The sequence below is a fragment of the Apteryx mantelli genome, chromosome 21 (genome assembly GCF_036417845.1).
Source record: "Apteryx mantelli isolate bAptMan1 chromosome 21, bAptMan1.hap1, whole genome shotgun sequence".
Taxonomy (NCBI): domain Eukaryota; kingdom Metazoa; phylum Chordata; class Aves; order Apterygiformes; family Apterygidae; genus Apteryx; species Apteryx mantelli.
In genome coordinates, this window is record NC_089998.1 from 5,163,456 (window position 1) to 5,183,651 (window position 20,196).

Genomic DNA, 20,196 nt, shown 5'->3' on the forward strand with positions numbered 1-20,196 from the left:
GAACAGATGGTCTCAGGTTAGGGTTGGGGCTAGCACTTGGTCAGCTCTCAGCAAAATTCCCTAACGTAGGCAGGACCCAAATCACCAGTTTGAATGCAGCCAAAGACCCAACGGTGAGCCTGACGCAGGATGATGGCTGCCTATGTGGTCTAGTACTAAATGAGTAGTAGTCTGACAAGAGTATGGATTGATGAACTGAAGAAACACAGTGTGTCTAAGCTGATGGTCTCATGCCACTTCTATCCTGCTGTGGCAGCATCCTCAGCAGGGAGACCAAGCAGAGGACATGCCGTGCAGGAATTGTTCATTCTCCTCCCCATCGTGGCGGAGGCATACAGGTGGGAAGCTTGCGCAGGCTGTACTTGTTCAAGGGAGCTCGTCCAAACATGGGAGAGTCTCTCTATGATCTTCAGCTATATATTGATTTGGTTAATGCTGCCCTATTGATTTGGTTAATGTTGTGAAGGGTATTTGGTATTTTCTCTTCTATTTGCTTGTTTTATTGACTATTCTTCAAAAAAAGTAAAGGTGAAAACCAGGCAATTATCTGCACACGAAAGCCTAGTGACTAGTGTTATTCTGAAGGGTTAGGTTTGTCCTCCCAAACCTGGGGAAGAAAGCATGGGGTAGAAGTGCTGTTCTGGGCGCCAAAGAGGGGCCGTTTGCTCAGGAAGCATCTGAATTGTTTGCTGCGAATCTGACTCTCCCCTTTGGGCAATCTTCCTAGGAGAAGGTTTGCCTGTGCATTCCCTTGGGGCTCTGCATTCACATTTGCAGCTTCCACGTTGCACTTACCAGGCTTCTTTGCATGGATCAGGGCTCTTTGTTGCTCCTGCTCGGAGTGGCAGGAGCAAAGGGCTGACAGGCCTTTCCTGCCAATCTGTCTGTTGTTCAGATGAAGTGGTTGGAAAGTGCTCTCTCTCCAGTTCCCTCTTCGGCTCAGGCGCTCCGATAAGGCATGGGTTGTCCTATCTTGCCCTGGGAGCTGTTCCTCCTCCCTAACAGGCCCACTTTGCCGGCTGACAGTTAGCAGCCGGCAGTGCTTGATAAACTTATCAGACCAAAGCTGAGCCCAGTGCATGCTCAGCTCCTCCCCAGCCTCAGATTTCCCCATTCCTGGGGACTCTTTGCTCTCTGTCTGCTTTGCTGCCTCATAAGGTGAACAAAGATCACCCTTGGGCCACCAGGTCAAAATTAGCCCAAGGACCAGATTGAAAAAATGCTTGTATTTAAACTGCTTCTTTAAAATGAGAACTTACAGGATGTTCTTAGCATCAGTGTCCTGCTCTTTCTGCTTGGAGTATTATTCACGAGTGGAAATACTACTCGCGTCTGGTTTGTTCTGTGTGTCTGCTTGTCCTGTTTTTGTGCTTGTTTGGAAGTTTAATGGTTTTAATGCTGGGGTCTAGGTGTGCATGTCTGGCAGATTTCTTTCTAAGCAGAAATTCTACAGAATTAGGTTGCTTTCCTGACTTATGGTTCTCTCATTCATTACTGGTATCACAGTAACACTTAGGAGTTCCAGTGGAGATCAAGGCTCCATTGTGCAAGGCGCCGCCGTACGTGAAAGATAAGGAGGGGCAGCCCTGCTCCTGACTGTCTTACTGTTGAATAAACAAGTGAAATAAAGGGAAGGCAGAGGAGGAATGACTGTCCTCGTTTCACAGATGGGTTGCTGGATTTCTGAGAGCTTCATGGGGGGCTGAGCAACTTCAGAAATCCAGAACTAACATTTGCCCACTGTCATACAGGAAAAGTGGCAGATCTTGAGTCTCAGTCCAGGGTTGTAACCATAAGATCCATGTGTGGCCATGGTGACTGTTAGTCAAAACGTGCTAGTTCAGTAACTCCACTGCACAGACCTGCTTTTTCTTAAGTCTCATCTACCGCAGAGGATTCTGACTGATTTAACTACCCTTGAATTATTTTGGTGCAGCTGTCCTATTTTGTCTCCTCTATATGGACATGCTATTCCAGGGCAAAAGTGGGAAAACAGCTCTGCTTTGCAGGCAGGATAATTGATAAAAAATGTTTGTGAAGTGTTTATTTTTTCCCATATAGCGTTACAGGTCAAGTTGCCTATCCCTTCTCAGGTTAGGCTCTTCAACAGCAGGGAGGAATGTTTGCCCTGCGCAGGGGAACGTGCTTCTGCAGCCGTTACTGGGAGACCAGCTAATGCTTTCAGGTTTCCACTTGTGTGTTGTGTTTATGGGTAGAACCAACCTGCCAGTGGCAGGGTGCACCCAGCATGTCTCCCTTTCAGCTGTGAACGGCTCCGTGCAGCACTGGGGGAACGACCTGCCAGAGGCGAAGGGACCCTCCTTTTGTTATTTTTTTCAGTGAAAATGCTTTCTTGAGAAGCCTTGGGAGGGGGGGAGCAACAGGACTCGGCAAATAAGTTCTTCTTCCAATACATCCTGAAACCAACTGGGGCCCTAATTCTTCTCTGTCTTTCCCATCATTTCCTATTAGACCTTCTCTCACTCTTGCCAGCACGCATGACAACTTCAGAGAGTTCTGCCTTTGCTAGTATTTCACTACATGTAGGTTAATACAATCTGAAGATAAGCTCCAGTGTAATGCCATGCTAGCCAGGAGCAGACCTTCTCTTCCTGCGGGTGTCCTGTGGCTCTGTCTTCATTAAGAAAGATGCATCTTATGTCCCGACTTAAATCCACTCTTGATCATAGTATTTGTGGGCTGGTGCTCTCAGTGCCTAAAGGCTGTCTGGAAGATACAGAGGCACATCTCTCTTTCTGACAGCTGCCCAGAGGGATAGCTTTGCATGTCCCTCATTTGCTAAACAAAACAGCCCAAAGACCAGGATTTTCTTTCCCCTACGATAAAGGAATGAAGGTGTGAAGAGGGCTAGGGAAATGCAAGGTTTAGGGAGGGCTCAGAGAGAGGCAAAAACAATCAGCTCTTTCTTCAGCCACAAAGATTAGTTGAGATTTTGCTTTTTGTTATCTGTTTCCTTGATTGACTGGCCAGAATGTTTTTGATGCAAGGGGAGATGGTGGGAAAGGGGTTGTTTTCAGAGCGGTCAGAACTGGGGAGAATTTGCATGTTTGGAGAGCAAGGGCAGGGGTGTTTGTTTGGATTTGGTGAGACCAACAGCCTGATCCTGACAGGTGCTGAGCATCTTTGCGTACCTGTTTTATGGGTTCAGCAGCTCCCGAGATCAGATTAGGTTTGAGGCAAAGTCAAGCCCTTTGCAACACTGCATGCAAAGCTGGGCTCTATGCTAGCAGCAGGCCTGCCGCATGGCTGGCCCTGTGTTCGGAGCCAAAGGCTCTCCCCCAGCCCGGAGCAGTGGAGTACAGATCTGCTTCCTTCCTGTCGTCTTCACATGCATTTCCAGAGTTTCAAGCAGCACAGCTGAAAGCCGCGGCAGCTGTGCAGAGTGCAGTCGCTCAGCCCCAGAGTGCTGCTGCTGTCGGCCCGTAGCGTGCTTTCCCAACGAAGAAAGCACGAGGAAATGAAATGTCACGAGTGGTAGAGCTGCTAGCACAGTCCGGTCACCCCGGCCGGGCTCGGTGGGGTACAGGAGGAAGGCTCCTGGCAGAGAGCAGAGCGCTGGGAATGCGGTGCCGAACACGAGGCAGGGGGGCGCAGCAGCCGCCCTGCCCCGCGCCCCTCCTGGGGAAGCCCAGCGCGACGGGGCTACGTTAGGGCAGAGCACGCTGTTGTGCTTGTAGTGCTGTTTTCACGGGGGCTGTTTCTCAGGATCCGTCACTTGCATCTTCCTGACCTCCTGCCCCTGGGCAAGTTGGGACCCTCCCAATATGACTGAAGGTTACCTTGCAAAAATCAATATACAGTGACAGCCCAAGCTGGGGTCTCTCCAGCCTCTTCCTCGGAAGAAGGCTCTCCCTTATTAGGGATTTTATGCAAACAAGGAGCTGAAGGGCTCTGCCTAGTTTTCCTCTAGGCTGCTGACATCCATGTACCTATGAAATCCCCTTGGTTATTATATCTGAGAGGCTTCAAGGTGCAGGGAGAAGCCAGGAGCATGAAAACCAGATGTGGCATCCAGATCCAACTGAAAAAGGTGTCAGGTTCTCTGGGTGGAAACAGGAGGCCTAGGAAGCGGTGGGGCTCAGGGAAAAAGGAGGCAGGAAGTGTTAGCGGGTGGTCTGAACGCGGCACCTTGTTACGCTTAGGGGAAGAAACTGTAGTGCCTCAGCACACAGCCCGACAAGTGAATTCCCTCTGCGTCCCTTCTCAAGTCACCTTCTAGCTTTTGTGTTACTGTCTTGCTAGGCCTTTTGCCAGCTGGCCTCCTTCCACAGCCCCTGTTCCTGGAGATATGCTCCCGGAGCGGTGGGAGTGGGTCAGCCTGGCCTCCTCTGGCTGCTTTGGCCACAGATGTGTTCTCCTGAGCACGGCTCTGCAGCAGCGCATTGCCTAAGATCACCCTGATGTATTTCTTTACTCCCTGCCCATCCATCTAAAGCAATCCTTGCGTCTCCTGGGATTGTGTTCACAGGACTCCTCACAAGTGTATGGGTAAGGATAAGAGCTCTTCAGTAATCTCTAGGCTCAGTAACCGGGAGGGTGGTGAAAGCAGCTCCCTTCCCTGCTTGCCTGAGGTCCAGGGGAAATAAATGACAGGCCTGGGCTGGTCTGCCCTTTGTAACAAGGGAGAAGCAGGCTGTAGGAGCACAGCCTTAGGAGCACATTCCAGGCCATGACTCCTCCGTCTCATGGAAATCAAAAGATAGCAATGGAAATCTAATGGATACAGTAACCCTTGTTCAGCAGGCTCAGCTGTCTAATTTGTTTTTATGAGTGATTTTACAAGCAATCTTGCCATAGTGCTGATCAGTTTGTGCCAGCAGTTCCTTCAAGAACGTCCAGAATCGGGGAGCTTCAAATGAGAGTCAGAAACACCTGCTGTCCCCAGGACACAGGCAGGGAAGTATGTGCTGGTGTGCCTGTGTGTTTTGGGGCTGGAGGGCATTAGCTACTGAGCAGTTCAGATGCTGACATGCTCTTTAAATATTTTTGTTTGCAGAATTTTGGAGGGCAAGGGAAATAATAAACACAGTTTGAATTTTTGGCAGCAGTTTTAATAAGCTGAAATGCCTTCACCTTGAGTAAGGTTTGTGCATGTGTATGTGTGGGATCATGTGTGCACCTGGTGTCATGGTCAGAACTTGGGGACCGTTTCCTCAAGCCCAGCTCTTCCACAGGTTATACACCTTCCTTGTACACCTTCCGTGGAGTCCTTGCCCTGACCAGGTTCTGGCATGACCCAGTATAGTGCAGCACAGTTTTAACAAGGGGACTTCAATAACACCTTCCCCTGGGCTCACAGTCCCATGTTGTTAGATGGGTTGTAGCTGCACAGTGCTCTCTTGCTCTGAAGGGCTGACTTGTGCCTGTTTGGGGCTCTGCACATATCTGTCCCTGAAGATGAATGTCCTCTGATCCCAGCCGTTATGAATGAGGTTCATGGGGTGTTCTGTAGCCAAAAGGCTCCTGATTCCCAAACTTTTCTTCTAGTCATCCCACCTCCTTTTTTTCACTTCCAAGCTTGTGACAGTGCTTCCTGATGGGAACCCTGTTCTGCACATGAATTTCCATCTTGATTTCCACTTGTGCATGTCAGAGCCCCAAGGCGGGAACCCACTGTATGAGGCCATGCTGTACTTTCTCCCTTCTCCTTTTCCCCCTCCATCCCCACTGCCTGCATCTCCAGAGCTGAGTACAAGCCTTTCTTGAAATGGATGTTTTTAACATGCAATGCTTTGTGTTAGCCCAGTTACTGAGAGGAAACAGATTTATCAGATAAATCCCAGCAGGCCTGTACATGTTGCCACTGTCTGGTATATTGCAATAAAAATATACATTAAAATAAGTATAAATACATATTTACAGTGTACAAGGAAAAGCCAGGAGTACAGATGCTGTTTTGAGTTTCCAGAATGCATATTAATGACTAACAGCTTAGGTGCAGGATAAAAACAGGGGCAAATACATTTTAGGTCTCAATCTGCAGTCAGGAGAATGGCTTTGGATTTACAGCAGTGTAACTGAGGACAGGATCAGACCTCTTTTCTCCTGGCAGTAAATGAATTCTCTACTTGTACCGTTTCTTGCTTGCCTGTGATGGCAGCCTTCCTTCTTAAGCATTTGGAGTGAAATGACTAGTGCCACAGCCTGTTCTCCAGGCCAGTTCCTGCTGGTGTCATTGTCCGATGCTGCGTGTTCAGGGTTGTAGTTATGGAGCGGTCTGTCCAGTGCTACAACGCCCTACTTACCTGAAAGCACTTGTCCTTTTAATGCTATAATAACACTTTGCCCTTCCTCTGAAGATTTCAAGGGACTCTCACAAACCTGAATGAATGACTCTACATCACCAGGTGTGGTGGAGAAAGTCCAGAGTAGTACAGTGACTTGCCAGAGGCTATATAGTAAGAACGTAGCAGAGCTGAGAGAGAAACTAGCTCTTTCTTTGTTCCAGCCCTCTCCTTCAGCCTCTAGACCTGGAAGAAGACGGAAATACCACTGCTCTGTTTGTCTAATACTTGCAAGGTATTCACGTATTATGCCAGTGTGTACAGGCTAGATCACTTCCTCCTTTAAGGGAGTGACAGGCCCTAGACATCAATATCCTAACCATGCAGTGACACACAATTCCCCAAGACAGATCTAAGCTGGTATGTCCAGCATGCAGTGAAATATCGTAGGACATACCAGCCTGGGTTCCCAGAGCAGCCAGTCTCTCTCGCGTGGTTCTGAGACACAGAACTTAATAGCTTATGCCTTGTGCTGGGGCTTGGCTCTTTCTGGAGCTCGCTTGGTTGCCACTAACCCAGAGATCTCTGCAGTACTGTGTGGATGAGGAATGCATTCAGAGACCCCTGTTTTCAGCTAGGGGAGCATCTAAGGAGCTGTTTTTTTCAGTATTTTCCTCCCACTCCAAGCTAAAAATACAACACAGTTAATTTGTCACCTGATCACAGTACATGTTCCGTTGAAAGAAAATTGCTTTAGGTGTTTGTTGCCAGAATTTATGACCTAGGCAAGTCTCTGCAAAAGCTGTCTTCAGGTTGAACACAGCTCACTGAATGCAATCTATTTGCATGCCCTGGCCTTATCTTCCTAACCATCAAAGCAGAACATGGTTAAGGCACCAGCTTGGCACAGATTGTTGGTGCCACAAGTCCAGGAGTTCCCACCTCATTGCTGGTCAATCTGATGAACTGAACTCTGCACATGGCATAAATCCAGAATAATAGTGACCTTGGAGCAATTCCTCTGGATTTGCACTTGAGCAGGTGATGTCAGAACTGGCCCAGTACCTGCTGCAATTAAAAAGTGAGAGCTGCCCCTAGTTCCTTTGTCACATACTGGGATGTGCAAGGCCCTGGGTAGGTGTCTGAACACCAAAGCCAATGATGTGGCTTTACTAGTCCCCAGGGGAATGCAGCGATATGACCTTAGCAAGTTGGGCAGCCCCATGCCAGATGGAGAGTCTGTTTCCCTGGAGCATGCACTGGCAATGGGAGCTCCAGCAAAGATGTGGGTAAGTCTCTCACTTGAGATTGTGTTGGGTTTCTCGGTGCCTCCGTAGATCCACCTTGCGCTGGAAGCCCTTGGCACAGAGCTCACAGCTGAAGGGCTTGAAGCCGGTGTGCTTGCGGCTGTGGGTGATGAGGTTGGAGCTCTGGCTGAAGGCTTTGCCGCATACCTGGCATTTGTGGGGCTTCTCTCCTGCAGGGCAGAGGAAACGGTAAGAAATATCTTAGCAGATGAGAGAAGGGAGAAAGAAATTGCTTTCAGCAGACTTAAACCCAACTGGCTATGCTTGGGCATCAGGGTGCTGCCAGCCCAGCTGTCCTGCTAATGTCTCTGTACTCTGATCCAGCATGAGAGAGTGAGAAGAACTAGAGGCAGTTCTCCCCACATGGATGGGAGCTGTGCAGGACAGCTGCATCTGGGGCTGGATACCACCGTGATGTGCACCAGAGGCTGGGCAGTAACCACCTCCTTGTCACACAGAGGAGGACATGTGTCTCAGTAATGCTTAGATGTTCTGCTCTCCTATTGCACAGTGAAGAGAGACCTTCCAGTGCCTCTGTTATACATGGACATTTATGCCCAGTCCAACATCTCTGTATGCAAGAATTGTGTCCGTGCATAAACATGATGGACTTGGATTTGCTTTTACTTATTGTGAAATTTGTTTCTCACCAGTGTGGATGTAAGTGTGTTTCTTCATATCTGACTTCTGGTGGAAGCGCTTGCCACAGTACTGGCAGGGATAGGGTCGTGTGTCTGAATGAATCAGAAGATGAGTGGATAGGGTAGAGGAACGTTTGAATGTCTTCCCACACATCTTGCACTCAAAGCTTCTCTCCTGTTAGGGAAAGAAAATTGTGGGGTGTCAGTCTGTGGCTGCAGGACATGTGACAGAGCCCAAAAAGTGTTAAAGCATTGTGAATAGCAGGCTTGATAAGCAAATCTACTCAGCTCATGGACTGATGTGCTAAGTACAGTACAAAGAGGATGAAAGGAGCGTTACTTATGCAAATGACTTACCTCTTGTGGTCCGAACTCCTGCACCTTGCAGGAGAAGGTGAGGCACAGAAGAACCAGTAGCAAAAATCCTCCCTTCCCTATGCAAGAAATTCTCAAGGACAGTCTGAGATTTGTGAGACCAGAGATCTATGATCTATGGTCTTCAGAGCTCCTATCACTGTCATTGGGTGATGCAGGAAAGCCATCACATTTGTCATCTAAGAAATGCTACTTCTCTTATAATGCAATAAATAACAGCTAAGGTGCAAGCACTCTTAAGCTCTGGAGAGCTGGTTCTCTGGAAGGAGGCTACCCACCTGGGAGTGAATGTTGGTGTGCTGCTCCAGGCTTACAGCGTGTCCAAAGGTTTTGCCACATACTTCACAAGCGAAGGGCCGGGTCCCACTATGAGACCTTCGGACATGGACCTCCAGTCCATGGGGAGTAGAGAATACCTGAAGAAGAGTAATCTGGCAGTGATTTTCCATGAGGCAGCTGTGTCTCCATCTCTGTTGGGTCATGTGAACAGCATCATTCCCAGTTCCCTTGTCCCCAGTGAGGAGAATGAACAGGTACCTGTTTCCAGCCAGATGCCTTGTGCTTTGGTGTAACCCAGTGACACGCTTATGCACATGATGAAAATCACCCCAGCCCCTCCCCAGCCCTAAGGTTCCCCTCTGGAACACACCTTGTTGCACTTCACGCAGTGGTAGGTCTCCATGTCCGAGGAGTAATGCATGCTGTAATCCAAAGGAGGCTCGGCACTTGGGAGGAGGTGGCTTCCATACAGGCTAACACGGTGCTCCAAGAGGGCTGACTGCATAGTGGAGGACATCTGTTGGTAGCTGTATGGCGAATGGAAGGCATCCCAAGAAAAGCCAGTTTTGTATAAGGTGGGAGTGCTTGTCGGATTAGTGCAGTCTTTGATCTGCAGCCCTGGGATGGCCATCTCTGAGTTTGGAAAAGAGAGGGAGAAGTGAGTGTCATGCCACTGCCTGCAGGTGGGCACAAGGGCAAAGGCTCCCCAGCCACCTTATCTCTATTTAATGTCCTGTTTGACCTTGGGAAGGAGTCAGTTACTCTTTGTTCTTTGATTCAAATCCCTACACAAAGTTCCTACCATAACTTTGATTTCAGTCTAAGGAAATTTTAGGGGAGAGGGGATGCTAAGGGAATATTAACCCCCTATTAGTTTTATTTCATGTGGTGCTTGAACAAGTGTCATGCAGACACCCACTTTCACCTATATAGCATAGAGTTGCATTAGTCCTTGAGGTTCGAAGGCTCACTCATTGGTTACCTATAGCCCAGCCTTCAGGGACATGCTGATCTAGACCAGAAGTGTAGAGAGAAATACAGAATGCACTTCATGAGCTCTGCCTGGGACAAGTCTGATGATTGGTGTCAAAATAAGAACTGTCATTTACTGAAAATCTAGACCCAGTCATTGGGACTCCATAGGCCAATCTAACCCCAAACCTCTTTTGTGATTCTGGTCTTGGGTAGCTGACCTGTAGCTGAAGGGCCTGGCAGCATCCTGCTCGGATATTGGGCAGGGACACTTTCTTCTTTCAGTTCAGAAGGGTCCTTTTCTTGTTTTGGAACCAGGCATTCTAGGTCCTGTCTCTTGATGTCCTCTGGTGTCTTGTCTCCTATGGCTGTAATCACAGCAATGTCATAGTTTATTCTATCTGATAAGAGTCTGTTAAGGGGGTTGTGTACACAGGTGTGAACTTATGCCTGGATATATGTGTCTGTGCACAATTCCCTGAGTCAGAACCTCAGTGCAGAGGTTGATACCCTATTTAGTCAAAGCAAATCAATCCTAGAGGCCACATGCCTGTAAGAAGCATTTCCCCATTTAATACAATTTTCATTTATGAAGTTAAGTAACGATCATTAACTTATTAACCTCCCCACCCCTCCCATCAGATAGTTCAGAATTATTAAGCTGAATGTATGGATAGCCAAGTAGGGAAGCAGAGGGGGAGGTGACTGCTTACACAGTTGCAAGGGTGACAACAGAGCCTAGTTGCCTCCTGCCCGCACTCACATTTCTCCCTGCCTGTCCCAGCCCTTAAACAGACCAACCAGCACTTGTTAGAAGTAGGCTTTACAGTAAGAGTCTAAAATGGACAGAGGTCCAATACATGTGCCTTCTTTCTGCTTGTGCATGGAGACAAGACTGGGGCTGCTGGAGGACAGTAGCCATCTGTCCAAACCCTATTGGTGTTCCAGAGGGACACTGCAAATGGCCAACAGATGATGGGAGGAATTGAAATTAAAATGTCATCTCCTTTCTTCTTTAATCAAAGTTACCATAGGGCTGGACTCTAATTTCGTATTCAGGGCCAGAACAAAGGGTCAATTGATCCTACATTTGAATAAAGCAAATTTGAATGGGGCCCGAAGGAAGATGATAAGTGCTCCAGCCTTCTGTTGCATGGACGGCTGAGTGCACAAATGGGAGCGGGGAGGGGGACAGCAGGCACAGGCAGAAGGAAGGCTGGTTTGTGTTAATATAGCGCATAGCAGCTGGCCCCTCGTGTGTATGTGTTGGGACTCTTTTCGCAATCAGTGTTAGGATGTCACTAGTATCATGTTGCTCTAGCTGTAACCTTCCTTGCAAGTCATCAGGAGGCAGTGGTAACACACGGAGGTAGAGAGGAAGATGTCAGTCCAGTGAGCATATGGGCAGTGAGTATAGCAAGTTAGAGATGGAGGTGGCAGAGCTGTGAGTTTGTAGAAGGCTGACAACCAAAGTGCAAGCATTTTTCCCGCTGTTAGTTGCCTGAAGTTGGCCATCTTTCCCAAATGTAAGTGAACAACTGCACACAGTGATCTTATATCCTGAGTCTTCTCCCGAGGGAGATGGGAATCAACAATTAGAGTTAGGACTGAGAGAAGGCAGAATGCTTGGCAGTAATTTCCATGCAGGTGGAGACCTGGCCATCACAAAGCATGTGCTCATTCAGGATTTCCAGTGCCTGCATCTGCCCAGAGCGCTCCAGTGCAGCGGAGTGTCGCTACACTGTCTCTGGAATCGCTAAAGCAGCAACCCAACAGTAAACAAAGGGAGGATCTAAATTCAGTTTCAGTGTGACAGTGGAGATTTGGTCTAGGGAGCAAGCGAAAGAGGGCACGCAGTGGGGGAATCAGTTTGTCCTTAGACTGACTGTGTGGAAGCCCTTACTTGCTCTTTAACTCATTAATCCTGCCCCCTTAGCTTGCCTCTTGAATTATTTATTCGCCTGGGTGTATTCTTACAAGCCCAGTATATGGATTGACTCACCGGTGAAGGGAGAGGTTACTGGATCCCATGTGAGTGTAGGCAGGTCATCTTCCACAAAGCGGTGTTGATGATAGGTGTGAGCCTTTTTGCTCTTCACCAAAAAGGAACGTGGCATTTTCCATTCACTGCCTGGGCAGAAACACAGAATAACTGCAGGTAAATCTCTGTGGTTTGTGGGGTAATTTCTCACTTGTTCCCCCACAACATCAGCTCCGTATGCAGCAGTGATGAGAAATAAAACCCTTCTGCTGAGGAGACAGATGATAATTCATCTGAAAGGTCCCTCCACCCAGTCGAAGACAGGGGAGTGATGCTGGGGTTTAGGCGCTTGATGGATCTCAACTCTGGGGAAAACACATAGCTGTGGAGGGGGTTAAGAGAAAAAACCTACTGCGAGATATTCTTTGATGCTGAATGTTGAGATGGGACTGCAGATCACAGTGTACTCCATAAAAAAATTAAGCCTCACAGTCTACCCCTAGGTTGAGGCAAAGCATTAGCGATATCTTTATATTATAGGAGGAGAAACAGGCATGCTTAAATTGACTGACATGCTATAGACCAAAACTGTTTCTGTGGCAGAGAGACACTAGAACCCAGCATGTCTCTCTTGTTGTTCTCCGCTCTGGCTACAGGACATGGTGCATGTCCAACATTATCATCCATGAGAGGACAACACAATGGGGAGAGCTGGATGGAGATCACCCAATCACCCCTTTGAGAGGGGCCTGTCTTAGTGTTTGCACTGTACCTAGAAGAATGCAGTCCCAAGCCATGACATGGGCTCTTTTGTGAAGTTGCTACACAAATTATTATTATAGAAACAACATAAATAACAGGAGAGATGCAATGAAAAATCCCAGCAGCCTTAATGTGTGGTGGGTTTGCTTCTTGTTGGGCACAGTTTGAATATTTTGTGTTCTGGCTGACAAACAACAGTCGGAGCAGAGGCAAAGCAGAAGTGTTGGGTGAGAGAGGTTACCTTTTGGATCTGACTCAAATATCACAGACCGTTGAAATGACGAGTTAGGAACAAACATAAAATGCTGAAATTTAATCATACAAAATTCTCTTGCAATGCATCTTGTTATCTTTAGTACCCAGAACCCAGCCCGCCCTGGGCCCGCTCCCCACAGCTTGTAACTGTTCTCATGCAGACAGTATGACAACAGGCTCAGTGCTATGCACGGTGATATCAGCTGGTGTATTATTTGCATATCTATTTGCATTTTCCTCTGTAATTGTTTGGGACAATGGCACTAAAAGCAAATCTTACTATATTTCATATGAAAAGTCAACAGCAAGTCCTGGCTCTCTGCTGATGGGCAAGTCTGTTATTAAGCTTTGTTTTTTTTCTTGGGAGCAGTTGAAGTGTACTGTACTTATTTATTAAAAAAGGAACATAATTTGCACCTGTTAAAGAGGAGTGATCTGAAAGGTCTGCGTAAGACAGGGCAGAGCAGCGCAGGCTCCAGGAATCACAAACAGTCAGAGATGGAAAAGATCTCAGCCAGCTTCTCTTTAGGGTTCAAAAGCACCTGCACTTACCCCTATATACTAAATATAATTACATAGCCCAGTGGTGTTTTGCTTTAAGCTCCAAGGGCCAGATTTGCAATGGTGCTAAGGCTGCAGGTATGTGTACACTAGAACTTGCACAGTAAAATCCAGTATGGATAGGCAGATTCCCAAGCCCTGCTGTTCTCCGTGGGAGTCAGGTGCTCACCAGCCTCGGTGCTTTTAGGAAACCCCATCAGAAGTTAGCTGCCTTTATAAATCTGGCCCAGGATTCCCACTGTTTAATATACCACTTCAGGGATAAACCTTGGTGTCTCTAGCCATTTTTTCTCCTGAAATGATTCACCTATTTTTCTTCGTTATTTTCCAAGAAATTTGCACGTGACTTGAGGTGAACATGAGAAAACAGAGGCCAAGACCAGATTTGTTAATTTAATGTTAGAAAGAGGACGAAGTAGTACTGGGTTGGAACCAGAAGTAGGCACTTGCGAGAAGGGACTCCGGATTACACTGCTGTATTTACTTTCCTGGAGACATGGGGTTTCCATCCACGTCAAGGGGATTTTCCCATGCAGTGGGCAGGACTGTGCCCACAGTGAAGGGCATTCGTACCAGCAAGCTTGAGACATCTGATTTATCTGGCTGAATTAACCAGCTGATTTCCCTGGGCTTCCTACACAGTGGAGAAAGAGGTTCCTCCAGCAGGGAGCTGAAGGTGGGGTGAAAGCAGGCACCCTGCAGCGCCTTCCAAAGAGTCACTCTCTCCGCTGCCTAGAGGACCCTCAGGACATTAGCCAGCCTGTTTAGCCAGATAAATTAGAGGCCTGGAAGCTGGTGGTGCGAGCAATCTTGCGGTGTTGTATGGTAGTGCCCCAGCACTAAGTCAAGCCTCTCTTTTCTGGTGGCAGTTGAGAGTAGATGCACAAGAAGCAATGGGGTTTTTCTGGATGTGTTTGCCCCAGCGTAAGTAAAAGTCAGATTTGGTCCAGTATCTTGCCTGTCGATAAGGGCCTGTTCTGAGCACAACAATCTTTAATGCACTACTGAACGTTACAAAAGGAAGTCACTTCCCCCACCCCATTTTATAGAGAAAACAGGAACTGGGAGCCCAAAGCGTAGTTAATTAACAACTGCATTGGACTGGGTTTGTGATTCGCACAACCAAGTTAGAGGAAAGCTAGAAGCACAGATTGTGAGAGAAAAATATTATCTCCCCTTGAAACTCAGATTATCAGTGGCGAGTGATCAGTTGCTTCTAATAGCTAACTACAGTTCACAGAGAAAGTAGCGCTCCAGAAAACAGACCCTGCTACATCGGAACAATCGCTGAAGCTCCCAAGAAAATTCACCTTCAACCTTGGCTAAAGCTTTTTTCTTTTTTTCCCAGGCATCTGTTCCTTCCAGCTCCTTTGGCAGTGGTTTCTAACCTGACTGGCAACTGCACGAGCGAGTTCATTGCTTGGGCAGACTGCCTACCCAAAATGCAGCTATCTTGGCATTTTAGGGGTTCAACACGGAATATTAAATCAGTGTCCAGCTAGAATTGACACTTGTGTGCCATTAATGTAGCTGTATAACAATGTCGTAGTAGTCTGCTCTAAGGAAAAGGCAAAAGAACCCAAGGGAAGGAGGCTGCTTCACTGTTTTGGCTTTCGACGCAGAGGAAAGCCTACGGTTTCAGGAGTGGCTTGGGGTATTTGGGGGACCTGAACTTTTGGGTGCCCAACTTGAAGCACCTTAAAGAGGTTTGTTTTACCAATTACAATTTCACTAGTCAGGTTCATTCAATTCTCTGTTCCTCACGAAGCCCTGACTCCTGCTTTAGTGCATGGGAATTTGTAGTACCCCCAAATACAGGATCAGGCCCTTCGTTACAGTTTTGAAGAAATCGGTCTTCTCGCTGAGTTAGACGGGGTGGCTGTTCTTTAAAGGGTTCCTTCAGTGAGGGGGCTCGTAACAAGAAGCAGCGTATTTGGAACGGGTGTTTGCAGGATGGTGCCGCGCTGGATCGGGAACCCAATTTGCAACGTATGTTCCTTTCTAAAGCTGACCTTCATTTTCCTCTAAGCCCTTCTAAGTTCAGATAGCCCCATTTTCAAATTTACAAGGTTAATTATAGAGATAAAACTTTTTTTTCCCACTACACTCGGAGGAAATACTTAATCAATTTTTAATTTACAAATATATCTTCATATGAGTTCATTTATTAATAAAGTCTTAGGATAAAACAGGCTTATTTCCTTCCCACAGTTTAATTTGTATTTTAATCTTAATATTGTATTTTTCTGCTCTTTCTGGTAAAAATAAAGTTACCAAAAATAAACAATAGTTTGTCCTTCATAAAACTATACTTTTGAAGAAAAACAACACGAAACAAAACACAACCTGTGTATGAATTTTTTAGGAGCCCAAAGAAAATAAGAGGTTTTATGGGTTCCTGACTTTTTAAATATAAAGTCATATTCAAAAAGAATTTAAGTTCTTTACAACAAAATTAATCATGTCTTCACTAGTCCACCCTTACAGCATTGTACGAATTTGGGGCAAGTAATTTGAATATTTTTTTTTAGTAGAAACATTAACAGAACATTTTTCATTCTTGTGGTAAGACTGGGCAAATGGATGTTATGCCAGGATTAACAAACTATGGTGATAATTTTGTCCAAGAAGTGGAATGGAAATGCTTGTACATCTATATTATACAGAAAAAAAAAGTTTAGAATATAATTGCAGCCTCATTTAGGAACCTCATTTAGCTCCTAGTGAAGTCAGGAATCCCACTGACTTTAGCAAACTTTGCCTTAGGCTTCCAAGGATAAACAGACCTGTATGGCACCTTCTGACAAATCCTATATCCCTTTAATGTGTACATGCACTTGCTGTGTGAGCTTGTAAATCATTTGTTTTCCTGCTTGATGCACTAAATCAATCTGGTGGTATATGAGGGGTGTCTATAAATAGCCAAATCCATATGCTAAAAATTATGTTACAGTAATCAGCATATTCTTAGAAAGAATGGAAGAAATTAAAAAATATAGGTTTGAAGCAAAAATCCAAAACAGGAGAGACTAAATTCTCAGCTAGTAAAACTGGCGTACATTAATTGATGACAGTAGAGGTGTGCCGTTTTCTGAGTTTAAAGACCTAGCCCTGTAAAAGAGCAATTAAAAGAAAAAACATAGTATGTCCTCAGTGCTTAAGTACAAAGTCTACATCTGGAAACTGTTCCTGCTGCATAGGGCTTTCTGGGACCCTTGTATCTGACAGCATTGTCACCTCTTTTCTATTTTGTTCTACTATTATCTTTTTTATATGTGCATGTGTGAGAGTGAAGTAAGTATATGGTATCTAGCTTTAAAAGGTCTGACCATTTGATTGAAGTAAACCATTATCATAAAGCAACCTCTGGACAAGTGACTTACTTATGCAGTGGAATACGTTATATATTTGCAAACACAAGCAAAGAATAAAAAAAGCTTATAAAAAAATATCAAAGGAAAGAATTAAACAATTAAATTAAAAGTGTTTAAAAGAATAAATAAAATCACCTGTTTGGGGGACTTTGCTTTACAGGATTCGCCTTGAAATCTTCCCCAGACAAGCCCCCAGCAAGACGTCGTCTTCTCTCTGGACTCCTTCTTCCACTTTTTCACTTAGTCGCTGTCTGCTGAAATAGATACTTCTCCTTTTTTCTCTCTCTGTTTTTTTGCCCCTGTTCCCCTCCCTGATTTTTCAATCAGATTATTTGTGTCAAAATCTGGTGGTGAAGAAAGAGCCAATAGAGAAGCAGAGCCCAGAAAGTATTTGCTTATCAAAACTTTCCAGCACTTTGAAAACTTGAAGAGAATTCACGATGCCCAGCTCTGAACCCCAGGGGCAGCACCCGTAACTCTGGGGCAGCTTGGCTTTCTGCAGGAATGCTCTTCTGTCATATTGACAAGAGCATGACACAGGGAAATAATGTACCAAGCAGGCATTTGTTATTTTGTTGTTTCTTAAAAAAAAAAAAGAAAGAAAAAGAATAGCTCTTAAGAAACCTGTATTTTTACACACATTCATCTCCGCATCATATCTTTCACAAACAGACACACCATCTGTCCCACATACACACACTCACACACTTCAGTCTCATAAACAAAACCATCTAGCACATATGCACAAAATTATTTTATTCCAGAATGTATCTTTTATCTCTCCAATTTCCAAGGAAAAAGGAATAAATACTTGCAATAGTAATAACTGAAAAAGAGGTATGTTAATCAGTCTTCTTAGGCATATGTATGCGCAATCCATACATATTTTACATTTTGCTCCATCTATATACAGCTGTATATAGGATATAAATATAGATTTAAGAAAGCTCATTAAGCAAGCTCATTAACAAGCATCTTTCCAAAAAGCTCTTCTACTCAAGAGCAATAATCAGAATTTGCACTTCTATCACTTACTTGCAAAAAGGTTCGAAAATGGGTTTGCAAATGTGAAATAATTGACTGCCAAAACACTCTATGAAGACAGGGTGTAAAAAAGGAGGATAAAGCAGAGGTAAAATGACTTTTCCCAGATCACCTGATAGGTCTCCAGTAGAGGTGGGAACAGGAGCTGGAAGGTCTGAAAAAAGCAGTGATTTTCTTTTGAGAATCATTGACTTAACTCTTATTTGGGCAAAAACAAGGAGAGCTGATCTTCCTAGATGCTTGCCAAAAAAAAACAAAACAAAAAAACAATTCCTTGATTTCACCTGTTCTGATTTTCACAGTCTTTCTGACTGTTCATATGCATGGTGGCATGTGCAGTACGTGCCCTTGGTCATCCCCTCCTGCACTAGCAGCATACTCTGTGCTGGGTAGGATGTGAGATAGCAAAAAATGCCTTCCCAGAAGTTTATGATTTAAGATGGATATAAGCATACATATCCAGTTGCCGAGTACCAAGTATTGTGCACTGCCATCAGAGAAATGCCTTTATATCATGGAGTTTTTCAGCTCATTGTGAGCCATCAAATGCATTTTACTGTTTTCTACAGTCAGTTGCATCAAACCGGGATTCAGTGAGAACCCTTTTCTCCCTATAGCTCAGTATGGGATAGGCACCAGGAAGCAGTAACTTTTTTTCTGCCACGCAACAAGGCCGGTTGTAGGGTGGTATTCCCCCGGTGGAGCAGATGCGGTGCAGGGACACTTGAGGTTGCACCGCGGAGCTGTTTTGCACCCGCTCTGGGCAGGCGGTGGCGCCGGGCCCGCTGGCCTTAGCGCTCTCTACCGGGACAGCCGCAATTCACAGCTTTTGCTGTCGCGCCCTGCACGGACGCTGCATTGCCCAACGGCACCGGACAGCCTGTGCAATGGGCTTTGATGCAACTCGGAGATAGGAGTGTAGATTTCACCCAAGTTGAGAAAGATTCAGATTTTGATCTTAACCCATCTGTCATTTGCTGAACATAATTAATTCTCGTTGTTTATAGAAGCAAACAACCCCTCTTCCTTTTCCCCCTTCCTCCTCCCCTCCTTATTTATCTAGCTGGGTTTTGCATGAAAGAAACGTTCCCAAAGCATTGTGCTAGCAAGCTGATTTGCATCCTCTTAAACACAGGCATTTGAAGGATTACATTTCCCACTACAAAAACAAGCATTGTAACCGAAAACCAAGATGTATATTGCAGGTTCAGGGTTTCATATGAAGAGAGTTACAGGAATTAAACAAAACCGGAAAATGACAAGCTGCTGAAAGGACTGAGATGTTATTTTATGAAACATTGGGGCTGGCTTCTGCCAGCCCCCATGAGCACAGGCTTCCCATTGCCATAAAGTGGAGATGGCTGCAGTATCTGGCTCTTGGACTAGATATGGGAAAAGGAAGTCAGCCACACAAGAGCCCTACAAAAACTAGCTGTGCAAAAAATCTAATTACAGACTCAGTAAAACCTCACCAGCTAGCTTGTTTCAGAGGTGCTCCAAAGAGCACAGGGCACAGACCTTTGGGGAAGGAAGATGACTGCATCTCCTAGTTTCAGTAAACTATGGGTAGAGACAACTACAAATAAAATATCTTTATCAGTTGATCTGCTGCCCCAAGTAGCCATCATCTCTAAAAGCACAGATAAATTGCATGCACACTGATAACTGAGATAATGGGCACAGATATTCTCTGTTTTGACTGTTGTTATTTTCACTACAACAGAATGCCCCAAAAGAGACGGGGACACAACTGTACTCAGTACAGCACGCGCTATATAAGCCACATACATGGCATATATATACATGCTGAGATATGTCTAGCCTTACACTGAGAATAGCAGGAGAAAGGAAGGATCCATCCTTGCTGATGACATAGGAGCCTGAGTCGTCTTCGCTCCAGCATCTCTGCAGGTTATTCGTCTCAGGTTAGCCCACCTCAAGGAGAGCAAAGCCGCTCTGCTCACCTAGTGCCACAGTCACTCTTGAACCACCAAGACTTCTAGCTGCACAAAGGATCCCTGTTGTGAGGAAATTTGGGGCTATCTTACCCTCTAGTCTCATCTCCATGTGGCTGACAAAAGCTCAGGACGGACACCTCCTGCCCTGCCTGTTTGGCTCAGCTCTCATTTCACCCTTTCCCCCTTTATTTTATTTCAGGAGTTCATAAGGGGCAAATAGCTGCAGAACGGGAGTGTAGTCAGGGAAGCCATCACACTGGCTTGTTATGTTCTTACTCTTCCCTAGATTTCTGTTTATGGCTCCTGTTAAACTTATCACCTTGCCTCTCTGCTGGAATCTATAGCAAAAGGTGATTTATACAAGCTGAAGAAAAAAACCCCAGGGTATCGGATACAGGATATTACGCTATTGAGCTGACCCCATATTGTCATTCTTATTTTA

General features: G+C 45.7%; 2 protein-coding genes across 3 annotated transcripts in view; one reads left to right on the plus strand and one right to left on the minus strand.

Annotated features, from left to right (window-relative positions):
- Window positions 1-5,050: 5,050 nt before the first annotated feature.
- GFI1B (growth factor independent 1B transcriptional repressor) lies at window positions 5,051-17,580 on the minus strand. Of its 2 annotated transcripts, XM_067309198.1 has the most exons (8): window positions 16,888-17,580; window positions 11,822-11,950; window positions 10,041-10,187; window positions 9,218-9,480; window positions 8,847-8,984; window positions 8,203-8,368; window positions 7,548-7,722; window positions 5,051-6,491 (listed from the first exon to the last, which is right to left on the minus strand). In XM_067309198.1, exons 2-8 carry the CDS (start codon window positions 11,934-11,936, stop codon window positions 6,479-6,481), a joined length of 1,017 nt encoding a protein of 338 aa, XP_067165299.1. In that variant the 5' UTR covers window positions 11,937-11,950; window positions 16,888-17,580; the 3' UTR covers window positions 5,051-6,478. The 2 variants fall into 2 exon arrangements, with proteins under 2 accessions (XP_067165299.1, XP_013797228.2); XM_013941774.2 differs by having other exon boundaries at window positions 5,051-7,722; window positions 16,888-17,578.
- Window positions 11,964-20,196, plus strand: part of TSC1 (TSC complex subunit 1) — a 41,668-nt gene continuing 33,435 nt past the window's right edge. The window contains exon 1 of the mRNA XM_013941772.2: window positions 11,964-15,367. The gene's annotated coding sequence lies outside the window, so the exon portion shown is untranslated. The remainder of the gene's footprint in view (window positions 15,368-20,196) is intronic.